General features: G+C 44.1%; 1 protein-coding gene across 1 annotated transcript in view; it reads right to left on the bottom strand.

The window, feature by feature from the left end:
- The window catches only part of REL (REL proto-oncogene, NF-kB subunit), a 51,446-nt gene extending 27,311 nt beyond the window's left edge, over window positions 1-24,135 (bottom strand). Inside the window, exons 1-2 of the mRNA XM_089528285.1 lie at window positions 23,995-24,135; window positions 21,155-21,303 (exon numbers count right to left, since the gene is read on the bottom strand). Coding sequence (XP_089384411.1) covers window positions 21,155-21,303; window positions 23,995-24,087 — 242 coding nt within the window. The 5' untranslated portion in view covers window positions 24,088-24,135. The remainder of the gene's footprint in view (window positions 1-21,154; window positions 21,304-23,994) is intronic.
- Between the last annotated feature and the right edge of the window lie 508 nt (window positions 24,136-24,643).

Genomic DNA, 24,643 nt, shown 5'->3' on the forward strand with positions numbered 1-24,643 from the left:
CATCATAGTTTTTGAGTTTTTTGGGGGGGCTATGTGGCCATGTTCTAGAAGAGTTTATTCCTGACGTTTCACCAGCATCTGTGGCTGGCATCTTCAGCGAAACCTCAGGAGTAAACTCTTCTGGAACATGGCCACATAGCCCCAAAAACCCACTAAAAACTATCCTTCAGAGCCTCGGACTACATATCACATAGGGGATAGTACAGGAGAGCAAGAAGGACAAATACCTGGGTCACACTACTTGGAAGAGCGACTTCTCCTTTTCCACCCCAACAGTCCATTTCTACCTTATTTCTACCACATAGCTCAGGTTTACAGTCCTTTCCTATCCATGGATGAAACGCCTATAATAAAGCTTATTTCCTTTGTTTCTCCTAAAATGGTCTCTCTGTTCTTTCATGCAGACTTGGCATTCACTTCTTTACAAGCATCGCACAAGCCAAAGAAGTAGGCTACAGATGGGCAGCTGCTATGACCTTGCAGACTCGTGTCAGTCCCCTCCTCTGAAATACAGCCTATAGCACCTGTTCTTCAATGGCAGTCTCCCATCCAAGTACTAACCAGGGCTGGACCTGGTTAGCTTTCAAGATCAGACAGGATCTACACAATTACAGCACTATTATTCCCTTGCCTCTGGGACAACCAATTTCATTATACATCTCATAAATAAGTACGTTAAGCCGCAAGGGAAAATGAAGAACCTACATAACATTTGAGGCAGTTTTCATTTAAATCTGTTACTGTTAACAAAGAGTGAAACAGAAAACTTTAAAATGTCATTTTGTTCTCAGTAGTAGCATTTGCTGACTAAACTTTAAGATTTATTCTTTCAATATCTCACAAAGGAAGAAAATTTCAGTACGGAGAAAAATGATTCAAATTTAAATGATGAGTATGTTAAGAGATTACCAAAGCTGATCAGTAAGTTACCTAATTTACAATGCAACCCCATACAAGCCAACTAAGAAATTAGGCCCACTGAGTTTAATGGGACCTACTCCAATGTAAGTGGATAACAGGACTTTACACTGTGATGATTAAGTATTACAGTACTTAGATGTCACTAAAAGTAAGTAGGAAAAGTCAATAGTCACTCCATATTTGCTGGGGTTAGGGGTGAAGGACCCCCATGAATGTCGAAAAATTGCAAAAAAACAACAACACTATTCTTTTTACCTAAGAGAACATCTCTCTAGAAATCTCCAGGTCCTCCAGTGTAACTCTATGGTCAACATCTACCAGAGGTTGATCATGGCATCAAATGCCTAGAGAGGTGATTTCTCTAGGAATTTCTAGGTTGCCCAGCACAACCCTATGTTTAACTTCTGGCAGAGTTGCACCGGAGGACCTAGAGATTCCTAGAGAGAACATATTAATCAAAACCACAAATAATCAAAGCAGCAAAATTCAAAGCCGCAAATGTGAAAGGCCAACTACCGGTGTATAAGATTTTCAAGGTAGATCAAACTACAAATGGAACTTGGCTCTACCATATTGACTTCTACTGTCTCATAGGAAAGGTGGGAGAAACAATTCTGTGGACAAGCCAAAGGTCTCTAATGTAGATTTCTTAGCACCCTCACAAAGAAAGTAGTCACAACAGTTAGACCAGTTTAATGATAGCAACCATACTGATGGCTGGACAATAACTAAGTGGCCACTGACCATGCTGGTTGGTGATTGTAGGACTTGAAACTTGTAAGGAAAACAAAAATAGTGACCCCTGATGATTTATGTAATTTTATAGTGGGTAATGAAGACTTTGAAATAATGAAAAATAAATAATCTACCTTGGCTCAGTTATTAATCAAGAAATTAAACAAGATTTCTGGCAGTCAAGAAATCAGAAGAAAGACTAGGACTTGGAAGGTCAGCTATAAAGGAACTAAATGAGATCCCTCAAGTGCAAAGATATATCATTGAATACCAAGTCCTGGATCACCCATGCCATCATGTTCCTGATTTATATATATGGCTGTAAAAGTTGGAAGAAAACCCACCATCTGAGAATTTTACAGATACTATGGACTGCTAGAAAGAAAAATGAATGGATCCTACACCGAGCCAGGTATAACAACAACAACAACAATAATAATATATTTATTTGTATCCCGCCTCTCCCTTTTTTGGATCAAGGCAGGTAAGAACAAGCATAAGAACAACAGAAATAGAACATAACAAATCACAAGTAAAAAACATATCAAAGCATATAAAATCCAATTCCCTATCCCCCTCCCACCTTAAAATAGCATTAAAAACAATAATTCCCAGCTGGAGAGTGAACATTCCGAGGAGGTCAATTTGGGAAGGCCTGCCAGAAGAGATCCGTTTTTACTGCCTTTTTAAGGGCCTCCAGAGATGTTATATGGCGGATCTCCTCCGGCAGGTCATTCCAGACTTTTGGAGCGGCAACAGAAAACGTCCTCTGGGAAGTCGATACCAGTCTAGTTTTCTTGGACTGCAAAAGATTCTTCCCAGAGGACCTGAGAGTGCGGGAAGGATTGTATGGGAGGACGCGTTCCCTCAGGTACACTGGACCCAAGCCATGTAGGGCTTTATAGGTAATGACCAACACCTTATACTGTGCCCGGAAGCTAATAGGTAGCCAGTGTAGGGATTTTAAAATAGGTGTTATAGAATCAAACTTGGAACTCCCAGTCACCAATCTGGCTGCCATATTTTGAACCAGTTGCAGCTTCCGAACGTGGCATGCGGGTTGCCCCATGTAGAGCGCATTGCAGAAATCAAGACAAGAGGTTACCAGTGAATGTACAACCGTTTCTAGGTTTTCCCGTTCCAGGAAGGGTCGTACCTGGCGTATCAGCCGAAGCTGATAACAGGCGCTCCTGGCCGTCGCATCCACCTGAGATGACAGCTGAAGTGATGAGTCCAGGAGTACCCCCAAGCTACGAACACAGTCCTTTAGGGGAAGTGTGACCCCGCCCAGAACTGGAGAGCTTATTACCATTCCCGGACTAGGATTGCCTATAGCCTATAGCGAGTACCTCCGTTTTATTTGGATTCAGTTTAAGTCTATTTTCCCTCATCCAATCCATTACTGACTTCAGACAGTCATTCAGAGGGGAGATGCCATCCTTGGTCACTGAAGCGGTCCGAGATGTGGAGAAGCAAATTTGGATGTCATCAGCATAATACCCCACCCCATGTCTCCAGATGATCTCACCCAGCAGATTCATGTAAATGTTAAATAGCATTGGAGACAGTATCGCACCTTGAGGAACACCCAATTTGAGCTCCCTCTTGGCCGAACAACTATCCCCAAGCGACACCATCTGGAACCTACCCGAGAGATAGAACTGGAACCACTGCAAAGCAGTGCCCCCGATTCCTAACCCCTTCAGGTGTTCCAGATGGAGCCTCCACTCGTGGCACACCGAAGGGGATCTGCTTAGGCGGTCCGCCAACTCGTTGTCCTCTCCTGGAAGGTGAATCGCCTGGAGGAGCACCTGTCTCTGGATGCACCAGTCCCAAATGCGAAGAGTAATCTCGAGCAGAGTCTTGGATCTTGGATCCCTGTTTGTTGATGTAATACATCACGGTGGTGTTGTCCATCCTCAGGAGGACCACCTTGCCTGCGACAGCGAATTCGAATGCCTTCAAAGCCTTCTCGATTGCGAGCATCTCCAAAGCATTGATGTGGAGATGCTTGTCCTGGGCCGACCACTTGTCTTTGACAACCAGGTCGAGCAGGTGGGCGCCCCAGCCCTCCAGGGAAGCATTGGTTGTCAAAGTCAATTGAGGCTGAGGCTGATGGAAGGGCATCCCGATGCAGACGTTGCGGCTGTCCAGCCACCATCTCAGTGAAGCGGCCACCGATCTCGGTACCGTGAGCCACTTGGACGGAGGGTCCTCCATCGGAGAGAAGACTGAGAGGAACCAGGACTGCAGTGGTCGGAGGCGAAGTCTTGCCCACAGTGTCACGAACGTCATTGACGCCATGTGTCCCAGAGCCACTTGGACGTCTCTGGCCCTCACCCTTCTGTGAGAGACGCAAGGCCTCAGCGATGCCACCAATGCCTGGAAACGGTCCGGAGGGAGAAAGGCGGAGCATCTTTCGGAGTCGAGGATGGCTCCGATGAACTTGGCCTGTCTGGTCGGAGTGAAGTGGGACTTCTCTTCGTTGACGACCAGTCCGAGGGAGTCCAAAAGGTGCAAGGCGAATGAGACTGCCTCTCGGAGCTTGTGTTGTGAGTCAGCGGCAAACAACCAGTCGTCCAGGTACGGGAAGACTCTGTAGCCCTTTTGATGAAGGTATGCCACCACCGGTGCCATGCACTTCGTGAAGACCCTCGGAGCCGTGGCAAGGCCAAAGGGGAGCACGTTGTAGTGGTACGCGGTGGAGCCGACGGCGAAGGCGAGGAATCTCCGGTGGGACTTCTGAATTCTGATGTGGAAGTAGGCATCCTTCAAGTCGACCGTCGCGAACCACAGGCCCTGGTGGAGAAGCGGCAGAATAGAAGCCCAGGTTACCATCCGGAACCGGCGGTATTCAAGGAAAAAGTTCAGCTCCCTCAAGTCCAAGATGGGTCTGATGCCCCCATCCGCCTTCGGTACCGTGAAGTACCTGGAACAAAAGGCCTTGGAGCATTGCTCGGGTGGTAAGGGGGAGATTGCCCCCTTGTCCAGCAAAGTGAGCACTTCGTCAAGAAGGGTGTCCGAGGGGTGAGTGGACATGAAGGCTCCGGTTGGAGGGAGCTCTTGGAACTCTAGGGCATAACCCCTACGGACGATGTTGAGGACCCACGAGTCCGATGTAATGGAGGCCCAGGTGGTGACAAAGGGCCTCAAAATGTCCAAAAAGAAAAGGGAAGGAGAGACGAAGTGCGCTGCAACCCTTCAGGCTCTCTTCTTCCCCTGGTCGGTATCCTGCTGGCGGGACTTTTGGTACCGAGGAGGAAAGTTTCGGCGGCCAGAGAAGGAGGAAGACTGAGAGGGGTAACGGCGCCTCTGGGGTCCCTGTTGTTGGGGCTGACGGTCCTGCTGGAAGGTCCCCTGTGACTGACCTTGGGGTTGCCACGGGCGTTGCCTCTTCCTAAAGGGCGAGATGGAGGACGACATCCTGTGCTTCTTTGCCGCCGCCTTCATCCTGAACTTTCTGTTCAGGCGTTCGTCGGTCTTGGCGTGGAAGAGGCCAGACCCATCCAAAGGCATGTCCTCTATGGCCGCTCTCACACTGGAGTTGAGGTCGGACCCCCGGAGCCACGCATGCCGGCGGAGAGCCATTGACGCCGACATGGTCCGTCCAACGCAGTCTGCCATGTTCCTGGAGGCGGTGATGAGCCAGCTGCCGATGGAGTGGGCCTCATCTCGGATCTTGACGAGACGCCTCTGAACCTTGTCCGGGACATCGGGGACGAGCGGCGAGATTCCCTCCATGAGGGTCTGGATGTAGGCCCCCATGCAAGCGTTGTAATTGATGGCCTTAACCGCGAGGGCCGCAGCAGAGTAGGCCTTCTTGGCCAGGCCATCAACTTTCTTCGTCTCTTTGTCCACTGGAGAGGTCGCCTGCTTGGGGACGAAGCCTTGCTGAGCCCCCTCCACAATCGCTGAGTTTGGCTTTGGATGGTCGGTCAGCCACGCACAGCTTGAAGGGGCGATCCGATAAAGGGACTCGATCCTCCGCAACGACCCCACCAGGGAAGAAGGAGCATCCCAAGACCTGCGGACAATAGTCTCGAGGGACGGCAACAGCGGGATGGATGGCGGCGTGGGCACCCGACCATGGACGCGTCGCTCCACCGGATCCCGGGCCTGTTCGTCGGGGAAGGAGAGCTCGATGTCCAGGGCCCTGGCCATCTTGATGATGTGCTCGTTGAACGAGCGCACATCATCGGTTGGCGAAGACGGCTCAGGATGATGCATCCGCTGAGGAGACACCTGAATGGAAGTGTCATCCTCGCCAGAAGGATCCGCCGCTGGTGACAAAGGCTCCTCATCAGAGTCGGAACTTGATGAGAGCTGCACATCAGGAGCCCGAACTCGAGACGCGGGACGGGATGGAATATGGAGAGCAGGCAACTCCGTCTCGGGACGAGCGGCGGAACAGGACGGAACATCAGGTTTCAACGTCACCGAATGCAAAGTCTGGGGCTTCTCCTTCCGAGGGGCGACAGGATGCAGGTTCAGCTGAGTGAACTTGCGGAAGGCGGTCTCCCTCGGTACCGACATGTAATACCTCCCCGTCTCAGAGTCGTAAAACATGTCGGTGCCCTCGTCCAGCGGCTGGTCGTCGTCACCAAGCTCGTTGTCTTTCGAATGAAGGGAGAGAGGGGGAGAGTGCTCCCTCACAACTCCGACGGCCTCCGCATCGGGGTGGACGAAGTCGACAGTGGCTGGCAGCGGGGTGTCCAGCAAAGGAGCCGCATGCGGAGCAGAGGATCTGTCCGGACGAGATGAGGCGGGCGCAGGAGAACAAGCCTTCTTGGTCGGGGAGCGAGTCTTCTTCTCCGGAGCATGAGACTTGCGAGACGAGCTCTCCTTCCCCTTCGAGGAAGTCGAAGCTCCACTCTGGGCATGGCTGGATTTCGACTTCTTCGCGCCCGAGTCCCCCAGGGACTCCTTGGAGTGCCGCTTCTTGGACGGGCGAGGCGTCTCGTCAAGGGGAAAGAAGGGGTTGTCCGGCAAGTCGGAGAGGACTACCGCTGTCGCCGTGGAAGGCTTGGGTGACTTGCCCTTGTCAGCCACGGTCTTCTTCGGAGCCACCGGTGCCCCCGCCTCGGTCAGCTCGGCGGCGTGTCGGGACGGCTTCGACTTGGAGGGTGGCACCGGTACGGCCAAGGCCTCCGCCTCCGAACGGTCCCTCGGTCGCGAGCCCTCCGGAGACAGCTCCCTTCCGGACTTCGCCCTGGGCTCGGAACCCTCAGGCCCCAGAGTTTTCTGGGGGCGCTTGGAGGGTTTGTCGGTGGCACTGGGTCTCTGGGAACCACGGGCCACATCAGTGGTGGAAGAAAACTCTGCCGTCGGCGGGGCAGACACCACACTAGATACGCTGGCTCGGGAAGAAGAGGCCGGCGGTGCAGCAGAGGGGGCCGATGACGGACGAGAGCCACCCTCCTGGACCTTCCCCTGAGCGATGGCCGAAGTCAACCAGGACTCACGGTTCTTTCGAGCCTGCGAGGAGAGCAACTTGCAAAGGGGACAAGCCTTATAACGGGTGGGCGGAGTTACTGCCAAAAAGTTTCTATATGTTGCAAAGTAAACTTTGCCCAGTGATTCCAGAAGTTTCCGAACAGCACTGTGCAGGCGCAGTGAAACCCATTTGTATGATTCGCAGAGACCACGAAGAAGAAACTGCATTACATGTGGATTTGACTCAATCAAGGAAGCCAAGGCCCTGAGCTTTCAAGATCTCAGTAGGGCCATTGATCACCAGGCATCTTGGAGGTCTGTCTTTCATAGGGTTGACATAGACTGAAGCTGACTTGAAAGCTATTAACAATAACAACAAAGCTAGAAAGGAATTTTTCCAGCTCCAAAACCAGTGGCATTGAGGTCCAACACAAACTACAACCACAGATGAGACAAGTTTCAGGAATCAAAATCATCATATTTCAAGTCATAATCTGAGGCAGGCAATTTGATGGTGAGGATGGGGCAACAGACTTGGTTTCAGAAAATGGAGAATGGGAGCTGGACTAAAGTCAAGAAAACCAGAAACTATGGAGGAGTTTCACTTCATTGTCTGGGATCATGGACAGAATACTTGAGTTATTGTGAAGTATGGCCTCGTACAAGGAATAGAGCTTGGAAACTTTATTCTTTTGAGTTCCTAGAATCCCCCAGCCACCATGGCCATTGCAGAAACAGTCATGCACAGCCTCCTACCATTCTAACAATTAGGGCTGGGTTGTCTTCCCAAATATTGGAAACAGGTAGACAGGGTTCAGTATCTATTCATCCTTTATGAGGTGTATGGACCCTTCCTTCTCAACTGTGTTGGATTCTAGGAACTGTAGTCCAATAACTTCAAGGGACACTATAATAAAAGTATAGTGTCTAGATCAAGAGAAGTAATAGTGCCACTATATTCTGCTTTGGTCAGGCCCCACCTGGAATATTGTGTCTAGTTCTGGGCACCACAATTTAAAAGGATGTGGAGAAACTGGAGCATGTCCAAAGGAGAGCGACTAAAATGGTGAAGGGTTTGGAAGCCATGCCCTATGAGGAACGACTTAGGGAGCTGGGGATGTTTAGCCTGGAGAAAAGAAGGTTAAGAGGTGATATGATAGCCCTGTTTAAATATTTGAACGGATGTCATATTGAGGAGGGAGCAAGCTTATTTTCTGCGGCTCCAGGGAACAGGACCTGGAGCAATGGATGCAAGCTGCAGGAAAAGAGATTCCACCTCAACATTAGGAGGAACTTCCCTAAGGGTTGTTCAACAGTGGAACAAACTCCGTCGGAGTGTAGTGGGGTCTCCTTCTTCGGAGGTCTTTAAGCAGAGGCTGGATGGACATCTGTCAGGTATGCTTTGATTGAGATTTCCTGCATGGCAGGGGGTTGGACTGGATGGCCCTTGTGGTCTCTTCCATCTCTATGATTCTATGATTCTATGATCCAAAAAATGGGAACCACAGGCTTGCAGGATGGCTTCCCTGGCTACTTTTAGTAAGAATCGTAGAACTGGAAGAAACCTCATAGGTTATTTTGGTATTTGTTTTTTTCCTACATTTGTCTTCCCCTTTTGTTGCACACAAGGAAAAAATATTCTTGTCTTGCAAAATATCTTAAAATACACAGATTTATTATGATGCAAACAGGAAAAGAGCAAGAGACCAAAGACAAGCATGCTGCTCAACAAATAGCTTCTCTAATAGGCATGAGCAAGACAACCTTAAGAGTATGGGGGTTTCATCTAGGGTTGTCAGATTTTAGGACCTGCCTCTGAGTCTCCAGTTTGATCTCCAGATAGGAGATAGGGGTCCAGTTTTGGTGGGCTCAGCTCCAGGCAAGAGAAAGGGATGTGTGCAAACCTCCACTGCACTGCACCTGTAGAGCAGCAACTTGCTACAGTTTGCAAGGCTTATTTAATGTGTTGCTGTGATTTGCAGAGACTCAGCAGGGTGGTTGCAGTCCATGCACTTACTTATTTAGCTTTCTCCTTCCTTGTTGTTATACCACCAAGTCTCATGCTCCACTGTACTCTATGTCCACCGTCTAGCTAGAAGCAAGTTGACTAGATTAAATGTCCCATCTTCCTATGAAAGTAAGATAGAGTAATCCTCAACTTTCACCTTGATCTGAGAGCAATCTCTTCAGATCTTTAGTCTGGGAACAGTCTCTTTAGATGACATTTCTGTCTTTCTTTCCAAACAGGAAAATATGTCTCTCTTTCTCTCAATCTCTCTGAGCATTTGAATGACAAGCTGTGAGCTGCTGTGGTTAGGTTCTGTCCCTAGATCTCAAGTTTGGCCTGGAAATCTAAGAGCCTGATAGATTCTTGAATGGGCAATCCATGTCTCATCTTTTTACAAGACAATGATGTTAAAACTATTGCAGTGCCACTCCTTGTGGTGCTTGAGCAACAGGGATGGGCAACTTCAGAGGCCAAATGATCCCCCCCACTAAGCCCACTTTAGGGTGCATCCAAATGCACAAAACATACAAAATAAGCAAAAATTGCAAACCAGAAGTGAATGGACTTCTAGTTTCAGTTTTTTTTGGGGGGAAGTACTGGTGAAACCTGTTCCTCATTTTTATCACAAAGCTTGTAAACCTGGATACATGCAGAAGTACATCAATTTCTCTTTTGGTGGCAGAAGTCAGAGGCCATAAAGACAGCTTTGCAGGCCACGTGTTTCCCAATGACATCTCACAAAATTAAGCTTTAAATAAGGTAATATTGCAAGCAGGCTGTGTGCTGGACTGTGAAAAAACATAGGGAGGCAGTTGGGAAATATAAAGTCAGTCCTTGAGAAGGAGATAATGGTTATGCAGTCTTGCTGGAAGAAAATTATGCTTCATTATAATGGGAGAACTAATACCCCCACAATGGAATCTCAGAATGAAATGTGAGGGTGTTCTGTGTTGCCCTGCTTTACAGCAATAACAATTATAGTTGTTCATGAAGTGTACACATGTTGATCATGCACAAAGCTTATGTAGTTAATGGCCAAAGGAAAATAAGAAGATAGAATGCCTGCTTGTTAGATATAAAAGAGACAAAGATGCATTACTGGGGTGGAACACTTGCTTTGCAAGCTATTACCTTATATTCCCTTCTGCTGCAGAGTTTAATAAAGGTTTTGTTTCTGTTTTTCCTCAAACTGGTGTTGTTTAATGAGAGAAACACACCGGACACACCCCCCCCCCCCGGAGCCCTGAAAGGCAATACCATTATCCACACTTTGCCAACCCCTGCCTAGACCATTGGGACCAAAGACCATACATGGTATGGCAAAGACCCGTAACTTCGGTCGTTGCTGGGTTCCTCTGTTCCCTTAGGCTCCCCTATTATGCTCTCTATAGGGTACGATTGGACATTATCAGCTCGCAATAGTTTCCAGCTGGCAAGACCTGTGGGTCACAACTGAGTCACATGGGGACGTCTTTGTAAGACTGCAAATATTGTTCTGCCAGGCATCATATTGACTGTAGCATGAGTTTCCAAACTCCAGAATTCTTGCATTTCTGTTCCTGCATAAATGATTATCTGACAAATCTAACGAAGTACAAATACAGAATCAGCTCTGATCATTACAGAGTTCTTTGTTTATTGCAGGCAAGAGCAACTGCCAAGAGTTGAAGGAAAGCTTTGCAATCTCCTTCTTGCCAGGAACCATACACATAAATGCACAGACAGCAATCGATTGCCACAACACTAGTTGCAAAGCAAAACACATCTTACATCCCACATTACAGGAAATTATTCAGGAACCTGCACCTTTTCTGTAAACCAGTTAGTGTTTTTAGGGAGCTTCCATAAGCACTAATTTCCGCAACAAGGTGCATGTATCCAGATTTTGCCTTTAATGTAGAAGCTCTTTTGAATGATAACATCATCAACAACAAGAATAATAGTTAGTAAAAGCAACCAAAAAAAAAAAAGGGGGGGGAAGATAAACAATCATATTTCAAGAAGAAAATATTTGTCCTCCCAATCAAACATGAACAATGTTTGGCCTTTACTTGTCTTTGATTTGAACAGATGGACACAATGACATAACAAGGAAAATTCCAAGTCATTCCAGTATCAAATGGATTCTGTATACGTGGTATATTCACTTCCAACTGAAATGGAAAACCAAGTCCACTAATTTTGAGAACGTCAGCTGTACTTCAGTCACAGAGAACCATATTTAAGCTTTTTTTAATGTTGAAAATTGGAGGATTGAGAACAAACTGAATTTTCTTCTTTCTGCAAGGCTCTAAGTACCTACAGACACAGATGGTTGCCCTTTCTGCAGTTAAAGCAGTCAGTGTAAGGAAAAACTAAAAGGAAAAAATGTTTGATAAAAGTAATAAATATAACAAGTTACCTCCCTTTTCTTTCATATTTACTATATTTTGTATGTATTTGCTATTTTTATTGCCTGTTTCTGATATGGGGTAGAATCCAAAGATGTAGCCATGTCTGGAATATGAATATGCAAAGGGATTTTGTAGCACATTTGAGATGAATTGTGCTAAAGAAGTTGTAGTGTAAGCTTTCATAGACTTGGTTTGCTTCCTCAGATGCACGGAGGAAATAGAAGTACTTCACACAGCAGTCCAGGTAGCGCCTTTGAGACTAACTGAGAGAAAAAAAGATGTTGGTAAAATAACCTTTTGTCAACTTAAGTCTACAATGTCTGCTTCTTCTGATGCATAGAGTGAAGCGCCTAAGAACAGATGCCATTTGAGTAAGTAGACAAGTCTTCAAAGGCACATGCTACCAACTTCTTTCTTTCTCTCAGTTAAGTCTCAAAGGTGCTGCAAGTTCCCTTTGCATACTGATATTCCAGACTCTGTCTTTGAATTCTAGGAAAGAAAGTGTTTCAACATTGGCAGGGCTGTTCTGACATCAGATGTCTGCTTTTATTTTTAGCAGCATTTGCCTCATCTGCCAATATGTTACATATGTACAGAGTGAGAATACAGTAAAAATTCCATATTAGAAAAATTATGCTGAAACCGCTAGCCACCAATGGCCACTAGCCTTTCTGGCTGCAGCATTCTGGGAGTCGTAATCCAAGAAAGTAATTTTCCCAAGGTCCGCGCAATTCTTCTTGATTCTTAGCCCATAACTAAGATGTGTTAAGTGAACCTCAGGATGCACAACTTGTTAAGTTCATAAGGAACCAACAAAAATCTATGTGATCCAGTCTGTTTTTGTATTGGTAGCTTGGGAATTCTATGGCAGTGGGACAATGAATTAATTCCGGGATTTAGTTTGAAATTTAAAGGAGCTATCCAAAGTGCTGAACTGATTTGAGAAAAAGAGTTCAAAACCATAGACAGGTGCTGTGAAGTTTAAACTGAAATGGTTCACTGACATGCAAAGCACCAGCCATAACAGCTTCTCTGCAAGAACCCCAGCAACCAACAAATGATAAATTAGGGGCAGGAAACACTGGTAAGAGCCCACAGTATGGGATGATGGAATTTGTAGTCAAACAAGATCTGTGACAGATGCACATTCCCATAATCTCACACAGGACAGTCCACCAAAATCTAGCCAATAGACAACAATCTATAAAAATATCTCAATTAACAAAGACGATATATTCCTAAACATCACTTCTTTAATAGAAAAATTGGTACCAGAGATGGAAATAACATGGAAAGGTATGGGTTGCTGTTGTGTGCCATCAAGTTGTTTTTGACTTATGGCGACCCTAAGGTGACCCTATCATGAGGTTTTCTTGGCATATTTGTTCAGAAGTGATTTCCCATTGCATTCCTTTAAGGCTGAGAGCATGTGACGTGCCAAAATCACCCAGTGGGTTTCATGGCCAAGCTAGGAATCAAACCCTGCTCTCCAGAGTTGTAGTTCAATACTCAAATTACTATGCCACACTGGCTCCCTAGGGACAGGGCCTACACCACACTTCCCCCAAAAAACACCCTTCGAGGCCAGGCCAAAGCTGAGCAATTCTAGACTGCGTCAACAGAAGTATAGAGTCTAGATCAAGGGGAGTAATAGCACCACTCTATTCTGCTTTGGTCAGGCCTCACCTGGAATACTGTGTCCAGTTTTGGGCACCACAGTTCAAAATGGATATTGAAAAGCTGTAGTGTGTCCAGGGTAGCCAAAATGGTGAAGGGTCTGGAAACCATGCCCTATGAGGAGAGACTTAGGGAACTGGATATGTTTAGCCTGGAGAAGAGAAGGTTAAGAGGTGTTATGGTAGCCCTGTTTAAATATTTACAGGTGTGTCATATTAAGGATAGAGCAAGCTTGTTTTCTGCTGCACCAGAGAATAGGACATGGTGCAATGAATTCAAGCTACAGCAAAAGAGATCCCACCTAAACATTAGGAGGAACTTCCTGACAGCTGCTTGACAGTAAAACATATTCCCTTGGAAAGTGGCAGAGTCTTCTTCTTTGGAGATTTTTAAACAGAGGTTGGATGGCCAGCTGTCAGGAGTGTTTTGATTGTGAGTTCATGCATGGCAGGGGACTGGACTGGATGGCCCCTTTTGGTCTCTTCCAACTCTATGATTCTATCATTCTAAAACAGAAGCACAGCTCAATGACTTTCAGCAAACTTTGTATTCAAAACTAAGACTATGCACATGTGAAATGAAACAACCATTTCAGGGTAGCCTTGCATAACTAAACAAAAACATTGTGAAGTTTCTATAGACAACCCAAAGGCTTCAGGGACAACTTTTTCTTTCATCAGTAGCTCCTTTTCTTATGCTTTCCATTTTGGTGGCCAAACCTAAAGGTCTATGCTTCTTTAACATATAGATAGTATCCAACAACCTCTGGCTAGAAAATCCAACAACCTCCGGCTAGATAGAGCCTTTGTAAAAAGGTTCTTCAGTGTCAGAGGCTTTGTTAACCAAGGCATGAATGTATTTTCTTTCAATTCCTCCTGCCCTCCAAGCCCAAAGATATTCTATACTCTTCAGGACTGCTTTCACTATGGAAGGATGAAAGAAATAGAGTAGCTTCATCTCTCTATTAAGGAGGCACAAAATCAATGTGGAGGCATCTACTTCATGCTGCAGCAGAACAGCCACAAGTGGTGGTGGTGATGGGAGCTTCCACGGTTCTTCCTGTGACTCACGGACCGAAGGGTTTGCCCCTGCTTGCTTTTGCAAAGTACCCGGAGGCTCAAATGGAAGCTGCAGAGGTTCCTCTTGACTCAGCACTGACTCTCCAAGGATGTTATGATCGAGGCTAGCTGTTAACACCCTTGTCAATGGGGTGGTGGCTAATCTGTGCCAACTTTTTATTAGAATTGGCATTTGCTATCCAAGGTACTGAACCGTCATGTTGCTCCCCCTTCATGTTTGCTCTTCCAAATGCAGAGCAGATCCACCATGACACTGACATGGAAGCCACCAACTGCCCCTGGTTAAGATGGGAAACCAAAGCCTCCCCCTTTGCCAAAAAAAGGCCTGGGAAAGTGTACTTTTTTGGGTTTATTTCAGCTGTTTTTTGAGGACTGGCTGCTCAAGGGGACTGGGCATTGCAGAACTGTGCTGTACTGTCTGGGTTTTTTAAACTCTCATTTTTATTAAAATGAGAGATAAAACAAGTATAGTTAATTATATTTTGGGGGTATATTTTTATATACTGTTGTAACTTCCAAACTAGGAACTTTTATATCTGTTGTAACTTCCAAACTAGGAAAAAGGAGGGTCATTACATAAATAAATGAATAAATAAAATAATAATAAAGTAAATAAAAATAATGCAATTATTTTGAGAGCCAGTGTGGTAAAGTGGTTTGGGTGCTGGACTAGGACTCTCGAGACAAGGGTTCACATCTCTGCTTGGACATAGAAATGCACTGGGTACTTTGGGAAAGTCACACTCTCTCAGCCTCAGAGGACGGTAAAGGCAACCACCCTCTGAACAGATCTTGCCAAGAAAATCCCATAACAGTTTTGCGTTAGAGTTGCTATAACCTGGAAATGTCTTGAAGGCACACAACAACAAACTGCAAATCCTACGAGTCCACAGGACAGAACCATGGCATTAAAGAACAATAAAGGCACTATAATTCTGTAGTGTGAATGATATCGCTGGGGATAACATTAGACTCAAGACAATTAGGTTCAGCTAGGATTATAAAGAGACAGGGAAAGAGTAGAGTCAATTAGGATTTCTATGTGTTAAATGAATAACCTTTAACTGCATGCTGTGGATGTTGTTGTTGTTGCATGCCTTCATGTCATTTCTGATTGTCTCACTGTTGAGAACAGTGGGACAGGTAAAAGTCCCCACATTTGGTGCCATAATTGTCCTCCCATCATCATAATTATTATTTTGTTGCTGAATTCAAATATATACCCATGTTAGTCTGTAGAATCAGTATTTAGAGAGATCTTGAAGCACCTTTGAGACTAACTAAAATAAAGAAGTTGGCACCATGAGCTTTTGTAGACATCAGCATGCTTCCTCAGATGCATATTTTGTTGCTGCTATTGTTGTGCCCCTTCAAGTTCTTTCTGACTTAGGTTCACCTTAGGATTGCTGTAAGTCGGAAACAACTTGAAGGCACACAACAACAAAAGAAGGAGATGTCACCACCTCTAGGCAAGTGGTTCCATTGCCAAATTGCTCTCACTGTCAAGATGTTCTTTCTAAACTTCTATTGAAATCTACTCTCCTGTAACTTAAAACCATTAGTCCTGGTCTTACCCTCTGGTAAAGAACAAAACTGCCCACTCCTTTCTGTGGCAGTCCTTGAGATATTTAAAGAGGACAATCATATCACCCCTCAATCTTCTCTTAACCAAGCTGAACAAGCTCAGTTCTCTCAACCTTTCCTCTCTGCCATGGTCTCCATGACGCTTATTATCCCTGCTGCCCTTCTCTGAACCTGCTCCAACAGGTCTATAGCCTTCTCAAAATGAGGTGACCAGAACAGAACAAAGTACTCCAGATGAGACCTGCCCAGCACAGAATACAGTGGGACCTCAGCTTGGAAACTGTACTTCTATTAATGCAGGCTAAAATAGCATTCACCTTATTTGATAAAGCATCACACCGATGGCGCATATTCAACTTATGTTCCCAAGGATCCCTTCCCAAAAAAGGATACCAAAGTCCTTTTCATATGCAGTACTGCTGAGCCATGTGTCCCACATCCTATACATGCACATTTTGGTTTCTGTGGTCAAAGTGTAGAATTTTGCATTTGTCTCTATTAAATTTCATTTTATTCATTTCTGTCCAATTCTCTAGTTTATCTAGATCCTTTTGAATTCTGTTCCTATCTTCCAAGGTCTTAGCCACTCTTTTCAGTTTAGTGTCATCTGCATACTTGGTAAGAATTCCCTCCACCGTTAGTGCACAGTTGAAGTTGTAATTTCCTGCAATGCTAGAAATTTGAGGTCTGAAGAAAAATGAGGCTGAGAGGATGTGACTTTCTCAAGGTCACCCAGTGGGCTTCATGGCTGAATGAGATTCCAACACTAGTCTCCAGAGTCACAGCCCAGCATTCAAACCACTATGCCAGGCTGGTTTTGCTGGAGGACCTACAGAGAACATATTAATCAAATCTGCGAAAATCCATAAAAGTCAAAACTGCAAATGTGGGGAGCTGATTGTAGTCCCTTAAATAAGAAAGAAAAACCTTTGTATTTTCAACAGCAAGTGAAACTGACCCTTTTAGACATAGATATTGTGATTTTACCCAGAAAAAAAACCACCCAGTTCATATACATTTACAGTATTTACACACACAAAACCTGCTACAGATTGTTCATGTGGCCATAAGAGTTCCCACAATAAGGGGCAACTATGAACCATGTGATCAAGAGAAAAAAGGTTGTCATTATACAGCAGCTTCCTGATGTCATCTGATTCTGGAGATTCATTAGCAAGCTGTCGCTTCAAATTTGCATGTGATGGTATCAGGTCACAAGGCAGCCTTTGAAGGGGTTCTCCCCACCTACCTCCAGCAACCTGATTCCTTCCCACATGGAAAACCCATGACATCACCTGCCCCACAAGGAGGATGCAAAATAGGAAGCTGAATACCAGATAAAGCTGTGCAATGTGAGAAAGTGGAGCACATTGCGAAAGAGGCCACTCACTCACCCAGGCTCTGCTATTCCTGAGGCTTCCTTTCCAAGGGCCATTTCACACTATGCAATTATAGCTCTGTGATTCCACTTTCACCGCCATGGCTGCATCCTATGGAATCCTGAGATTTAAAGTTTGGAGAGACGCTAGAGCTCTCTGGAAGAGAATTCTTAACACCTCTGCCTGAACTTCAAATCCCAGAATTTTATAGGATGGAATGATGGCTATTAAAGTAGAACCATAGTGTTAACATAGTGGAGCGTGAAAGAGACCCTGTGGTCTGTACGTGTGGCAGGGCACTGGGATTATACACAAGATAAAGGCTTGTTTGTTTCTTAAAAATGTCAGAAAGTCTAGTCTAGTTAAACAACCAAATCAACAGTAAAGTAGTACAGTTGGTCCTTCTTATCCACAGATTCCTTATCCATGGATTCAACCACCTTGAAAATGTGTGTGCGGGTGTATACACACACTGGAAATTCCAAAAAGCAAACCTTGATTTTGTAATTTTATATAAGGGACCTCATTTTACTATGCCATTGTATACAACAAGATTTGAGCATCCCTAGATTTTGGTGTCCACAGGGGGTCCTGGAATCAAACCTCAGTGGGCCTCCAGGGCCCACTGCATATTAAAGATTAACAGCTATGCAATACAACACCGTCTCTGTTTCAGATCTTGAAAAAGCTCTTTTTTTGGTTTTACCATCTTCACGCTCCCTCCAACCAGCATGCCCATTAGCTCTGTTGGCTGGACGATACTGAGCAGTGTAGTGCTAAAAAGATTGCATCTTCCAAACTCAAATTGCTATTCATCATTATCTAATACCTTCTCATGCATATGGCTGTTTGACCACAGCTCTGCCACCCTGAGCATCCAATGATTCATCAGCTTTATCTAGGTTCCTGTCCTGGGGATCTTGTACTACCTTTGAGACTAACTGTGCGAAAAGTTAGTTTCAAAGGTGCTACAAGATTCCTTTGCATACTGATTTTCCAGACTAACATTGTAATGTCTCTGAATTCTAGGTTCTTGTCCTATATATACTTTTTAAAAATAATAATTAAAAAAGGCATTGGGCATTTTCATTATTCCCTTTATGAAACTAATGCTGACTTTCTCAGTAAAGGTATTCTCCTTAACAAATGTAATTCCTATAGGAAATTCATACACAGAGAGACATATACATTTATGGCAGGACGTAACTATCATTTTAATAGAAACACCAGCCCCAGAGAGAGAGGTTTAGGAATTACCATTTTATTGATTGCTGTTGTTGTGTGCCTTCAAGTCGTTTCCGACTTATGGCCAACCTATCATGGGGTTTTCTTGGCAAGTTTCTTCAGAAGGGGTTTGCCATTGCTATCCTCTGAGGCTGAGAGAGTGTGACTTGCCCAAGGTCACCCAGTGGGTTTACATGGCTGATCTGGAATTCAAACTTTGGTCTGCAGAATCGTAGTCCAGCACTCAAACCACAACACCACATTGGCTCCCTATCCACTGCTTTAAATGTTATTTAAAAGAACCAAATCAAAACAAGTTTTCAGCATACTGAATCCTGGTTGGGTGTTGTTGTTGTTTCGCAAACAGCCGTTGAAAATACATTATATAATCACATTGCCAGAAAGAAGTTCATTTATCAAAATGTCATTGTGAGGTGTTGTAAAACTTTGGATTTTGGTCCATTCATCATGTCACCAGATCATGTGCCAACCAGATGGATGAGTTTCAAAACATTGAGGTGCATCACATGTATACAAAAAATATTTAACCACATCCTAATTCCTCAAACCTCTACAGTCTGCCCAATTGCCACCTGCTGACAATGCCAGGTCTAAATTGCAAAGAGGGGAGAGGAGACAGCCCTGTTTTGCTCCCATAAACACAGGAAGTAGTTAAGATACAAGATAGTAATAAGGGTGGTGCACTGCGGCAAACAGGTGTTAAGAAAAAGGAGCCTGCAGGCCAGAGGTATAGAACACACTGCAGAAAAAATCCAGTTTGAGACTTTAACTGCCCCGACTCAATGCTAGGGAATTCTGGAAACTGCAGTTTTGTGAGACATTTAGCCTTCTCTGTCAGAGAGCCCTGGTGCCACAATGAACTACAATTCCCAGGATTCCATAGTACTGGACCAGGACAGTAAAAGTGGTCTCAAATTGGATTATTTTTGCAGTGTAGTTTGGATAACAGGCATCTTCCAGGAGCCCAATGTGGCAACTTGACCCCTTCTAACTAAAATCATTGAATCATAGCATTGGAAGAGGCATCAAGGGCCATCAAATTCAACCCTCTGCTGTCCCTGTTAATACTCTGTTGACCCACTTTCTCAACTACATTTAAAATGCCCACTTCCTTCCCTGCACTTTCCTCCTTCATCCTTCTTGTTGTTTGTTGCCATGTGCCTTCAAGTAGTTTCCGATTTATGACAACCCTAATGTGAACCTATCACAGGGTTTTCTTGCCAATATTTGTTCAGAGGGGTTTACCTTTGTCTGCCTCTGAGGCTGAGAGACTGTGATTTACTCAGGATCATCAAGTGGGTTTCCATGGCAAGAGCAAGCAATAGCACTTTACATGTTTATACCACTTCATAGTAAACTAAACACTCTCTAAGCGATTTACAATCTGTAAGCCAATTTCCCCCAACAAGCTGTGTATTCACTTTACCAACCTACAAAAAGATGGAAGACTGAGTCAACCTGGAGCCCTGCAGATTTGAACTCACAACACTGTGGCTGCAGTACTGGCATTTAACCACTCCGCCATCAGGGCTCCATGGCCAAATAGAGATTTGAACCCTAGTCTCGAGTGTCATAGTGCAATGCACTACAAACTACCTTAGTTTACTACAACCACTGGACACAGAGTTCAAAGTAGAAAAGTAGTTTGCACCCAGTTAAGCAGGAGGGAGAAGAGGGATATTAGGATTATTGGTTGGTTTGTTTTTAATTCCTCCCTGGACTTTTCTGAATTCACCAAGGTTTATCTGCTTAAAATAGTAGTTTTGTGTGTTCTTTCTTATTAACAACTGTTCCAGTCTTGTTTTTTGGTCACACGATTTGGACCACACTCTAAAGTTGCCCTGCCACACATAGCCCAGTTTTCACCTGTGAAACATTGCTCCATGTCTTAGCCTTTGGAGCAGTAGAAAATAAGCTTGTGTCATCCTCAGTATGATACCCCAATATTTAAACATTACTATCATGACCAAGGCTAAGCTGCCATGCCATTATCATATACAATTGGCCTTCTGGATTCATGGGGGTTCAGTTATGGGACTTGCTGCAAATGCAAAAAATAAAAATAAAAATGAATAACCACAGCCCACACCATTAAATGGAAGTGATGTGAACATGCATATTTCAGCATGTGCATGTTCACGTCACCATCATTTAATATTATGGGGCATGATGATCTGCAAATGAGGGCCAACTGTATATGTCTTCCTTAGATATCAGGTTTTGCCCCCAAAATAACATAGACTGGGATAATCCTGACCTGGGATCCCTAAGTAGAAGAGAAACAAGAATAGATGTGGGACAATTTTATCATTTGCCCAGTACATGGATACCATAAGATGTGGCTGGCATAAACATACAGTTAAGGGACGGCGCATGTGGTGACTGAATGTGTGGAAGAGAGTAGGGAAAAACCCAGCTATGGTCTCAACCACTATTCACCAATTTTTCACTTTTCCTCCAAAACTGGGGCTCCATGCATCATTTTTTTTAAAAAAAGTTAAGAGCTCTCCCCAAAGAGGAAAGGATGGACAAGACCTCAAGGGCAGAACCAGCATTCAATTCACCAATATGTTTGTCTGTCATTTTAAGTTGGAGAGGTGGGTCTGAAGCATTGCTGATATGTTCATGGTGACCGCCATCCCTTTACTTCAACCACACATCACCTAACTTCAACTGTATATAATGACATCAACTACTTACATCAGCACTCTGCGCTCTGGACCAAATTCAGCTTCATAGTAACCGTTTTCACAGTCTTTTCCAACAAGTCGATGGGGATGTGGCCGGTAGGGCTCATCCTTGGTCACTAAAGTTACTCTGATTTTTACTTTTCCTACGTAGTTCAAAATCTGCAAAGGGTGTGGGGAAAAGACAGAAAGGGTCAGCATCCTCTAGCTGGAAAAAAAAAGCATTATGTCATCAAACTTCAGGGACAGGGCCTTTTCCAGTGGTAGAACACATGCTATGCATTAAAAATACCCTAGGTCTAATCTCCGATGTCTCCATGTAGAGGTACATAATACTCCAGTCTGTGGCCCTGAAGAGCTACTGCCAGTCTGTGCTAGCAATATTAAACTGGATGGATGGTCTGAATTGGTAGTAGAAGGCAGCTTCTTACTACTGACCTTGGACCTAAATTTTGCCTTAAACTTACAGAAGCAAATGAAATAACCTCTCTTTCAAGAATTATTCTGACTCACTATGGGTCGTGATTCTGATATCAGTGGGGCAGCATGGATCCAATCAAAATCTGAACTTTTCTTTGGGTGCCGAGTCTCACTCTCCCAAAAGGATAAGCACCTTGGATAGCCCCATTACACTTAAATTAAAAGTTTAGAAACAGCTACTGGGCAGCAGCAGTAGTAGTGTGGGGGGTGACATTGGAAGAGGATCCTCAGAGACAACAGCATAGCTAACACTTGTTAGAACTGCACAAAAGGAGGCACAGTAAAACTCTTTTGAATACCACAAAGACCCTATGATGCAACAATCCAAACTGAAACAAGAAATAGTGCCAGAAGATGAAACTCCCAGGTCAGGTGGCTACTGGGGTGCAGCAGAGCAAAGCTACGAGGGCCTCTGTGACTAACAATGCAACTGGACTCAAGCCGAAAGAACGTTCAGCTGTACAGATCATGAAAAACTATGGATCACTCTTAAATAAACAGGTGATGCATAATCTGTACTCAGTACAAGAGGCTTCCCGCAGGACAGAAAACAGAGAAATGGAAAGGTTTCCAGTTGGCAAGGAGAATCAGGCAAGGCAGCGTTTAATCACCCTATCTGTTTAACTTGTACGCTGAACTTATACATACAGCAGGATTAGAAGAAAGCATATGAAATGAAAGAAAGAGCATCAACAATTTGAGACATGCAAATTACACCATGCTACTAGCAGGAAACAAGAAAGACTTGGAACGATTGCTGAAGAAAGTCAAAAAAGAAAGAGCAAATGACAGGTTTACAGTTTAACATTAAGAAATCAAAAATAATGACCACAGATGATTTATATAACTTTAAAGTAGATGATGAAGACACATTGGAATAGTTCAAGATTTTCCAAACCATGGCTCCATCTTTAATCAGAACAGAGGCTGCAGTCAAGAAATCAAAAGAAAACTAGAATTTGGAAGGGCAGTTATAAAGGAACTAGACAAGATGCTGAAGCATTATTATTTTTATTATTTTATTTTCTTATATCCCAACTTTCTCCCAACATAGGGACTCAAGGCGGCAAGCAATGAGATATGTAATTGAATACTAAAGTTAGGATTGTCCATGCCATCATATTTCCAGTTTCTACATGACTGTGAAAGTTGGATGCTGAAGAAAACTAATAGGAATAAAATCAACTCCTTTGAAATGTCGTGCTGGAGAAGAGTTCTGCATATATCACATACTGCTGAAAAGACAAATAAATGGTTCCGAGAGCAAATCAAGCTGAACTCTCCCTACAAGCCCAAATAACTAAACTGAGACTGTCAAATAGTTTTTTTTTTTTTTGGGGGGGGGGTCGGGCTATGTGGCTATGAGGCTGTCATACTTTGGACATATCATGAGAAGACATGGCTCACTAGAAAATAATAAAGCTTGGTAAAGTAGAAGGCAGTAGGAAAAGAAGACTGCATTACAGATGGATAAACTCAAGCAAGCAAGCAAGCCAAAACCTTCAATCTGCAAGCCCTGAGCAGGGCTGTTGTTGATAGAGTGACTAGAATAGTTTATTGTGGGTTTTTCAGGCTATGTGGCCATGTTCTAGAAGAGTTTATTCCTGATGTTTTGCTGGCATCTTCAGAGAATGCTGAAGATGCCAGCCATAGATGCTGGTGAAACATCAGGAATAAACTCTTCTAGAACATGGCCACATAGCCCAAAAAACCCACAAAAAACTATGGATGCTGGCCATGAAAGCCTTTGACTTCACAGTGACTGGACTGTCTCTCGTTCATAGGGTCACCATAAGTTGACTTGACAGCAGTTCACAACAAAAACCTGTATAGAAGAATAAAGTTATGAATTACCAGGTAGGATTTATCATTGCAGTTAACTGTTCTGGGGTGCTCTTATCTAACCATAGCACTGTTGTTTATGTTCAATGTGTCTTAATCTTATTGAATTTTTAAAACATTCTAGAGCTATATGTTATTTATTCCATATTGTACTTTTTATTGTAGTTATTTAGGATGCGAATGGCCTATGGTTCAACCATCAATAAACTACTATTACTGTTAGTGTATGTGTATGTGCCTTCAAGCTGCCAACCGACTTATGGCAATCCCCCTAATTTCATAGGGTTTTCTTACGTATGGAATTTGCATTATTGATTTTGTCAGTTCTTTCCTCTGCACCTGGTATTCACTGGTGGTCTACTACCATCCAAGGGGTTTTGGTGCCTTTAGGGTATTTAGGCCTACTGCTACTCTTAAAAAATAAATTCCCAAGCTCTGACAAGTGGAAAGCCACAATAAATAAATAAAATTAATAGGAAGACTTGTACATGGAGAACAAAAATGAATTACTTGAAAAACAAAGAGGAATACCTGTATAGATGGGAAAGTCCGATTGATATCAGTGCTGTGTTCTCCTGGGATGCTTCCTGCTGATCTCCCTTCACATTTGTATCGGAAGCGCATCCCTCTCTGTCTCGGCTGCTCACATATTTCAATATATGGCTCATGACCACCTTTAGAAGGAAGAACAACAAAAAGCATTAAAAAACAAACAAACCCTGAGCTGATCTCAAAAGATCAGAGCTGAAAAACAACAGTACATAGTATAAAACAAAAAACTATTCCAGATTCCCAGAGCAACATTAGGAAGATGGTAGACTGGAATGTACTGGTAAATCTCTGAGTGGTTTGCCATTTCCAACACCTGTTTAGCAGGAGCAGCTATAACTTATTCAATATAATCAAAGAGAAAACCCGGAGTAACTATGAGTGAAAAATTATTTTAAAGGGATTATGAGCTCATTTCAATTCTTCTACCAGGAAAACAAATTCCTAGACTCAGAATGTGCTCAGAATTAGGTGCAGGAAAGACTTTCTGGATTTAAAAAAAGGCTTTTCCTAGACCTAAAATGGTCTAGGGGGCAAGCCCAAAGCATGGAAAAAATGCCGTCTTATGCCCCCCAGGAAAAATTATAGGCTTTTTTTTTTTACTTTTGGGGGGTCATATCCCCCCCCCCCC

The sequence above is a fragment of the Sceloporus occidentalis genome, unplaced genomic scaffold (assembly GCF_023333645.1).
Source record: "Sceloporus occidentalis isolate IW3139 unplaced genomic scaffold, rSceOcc1.0.p SCAF_6, whole genome shotgun sequence".
Lineage (NCBI taxonomy): Eukaryota > Metazoa > Chordata > Lepidosauria > Squamata > Phrynosomatidae > Sceloporus > Sceloporus occidentalis.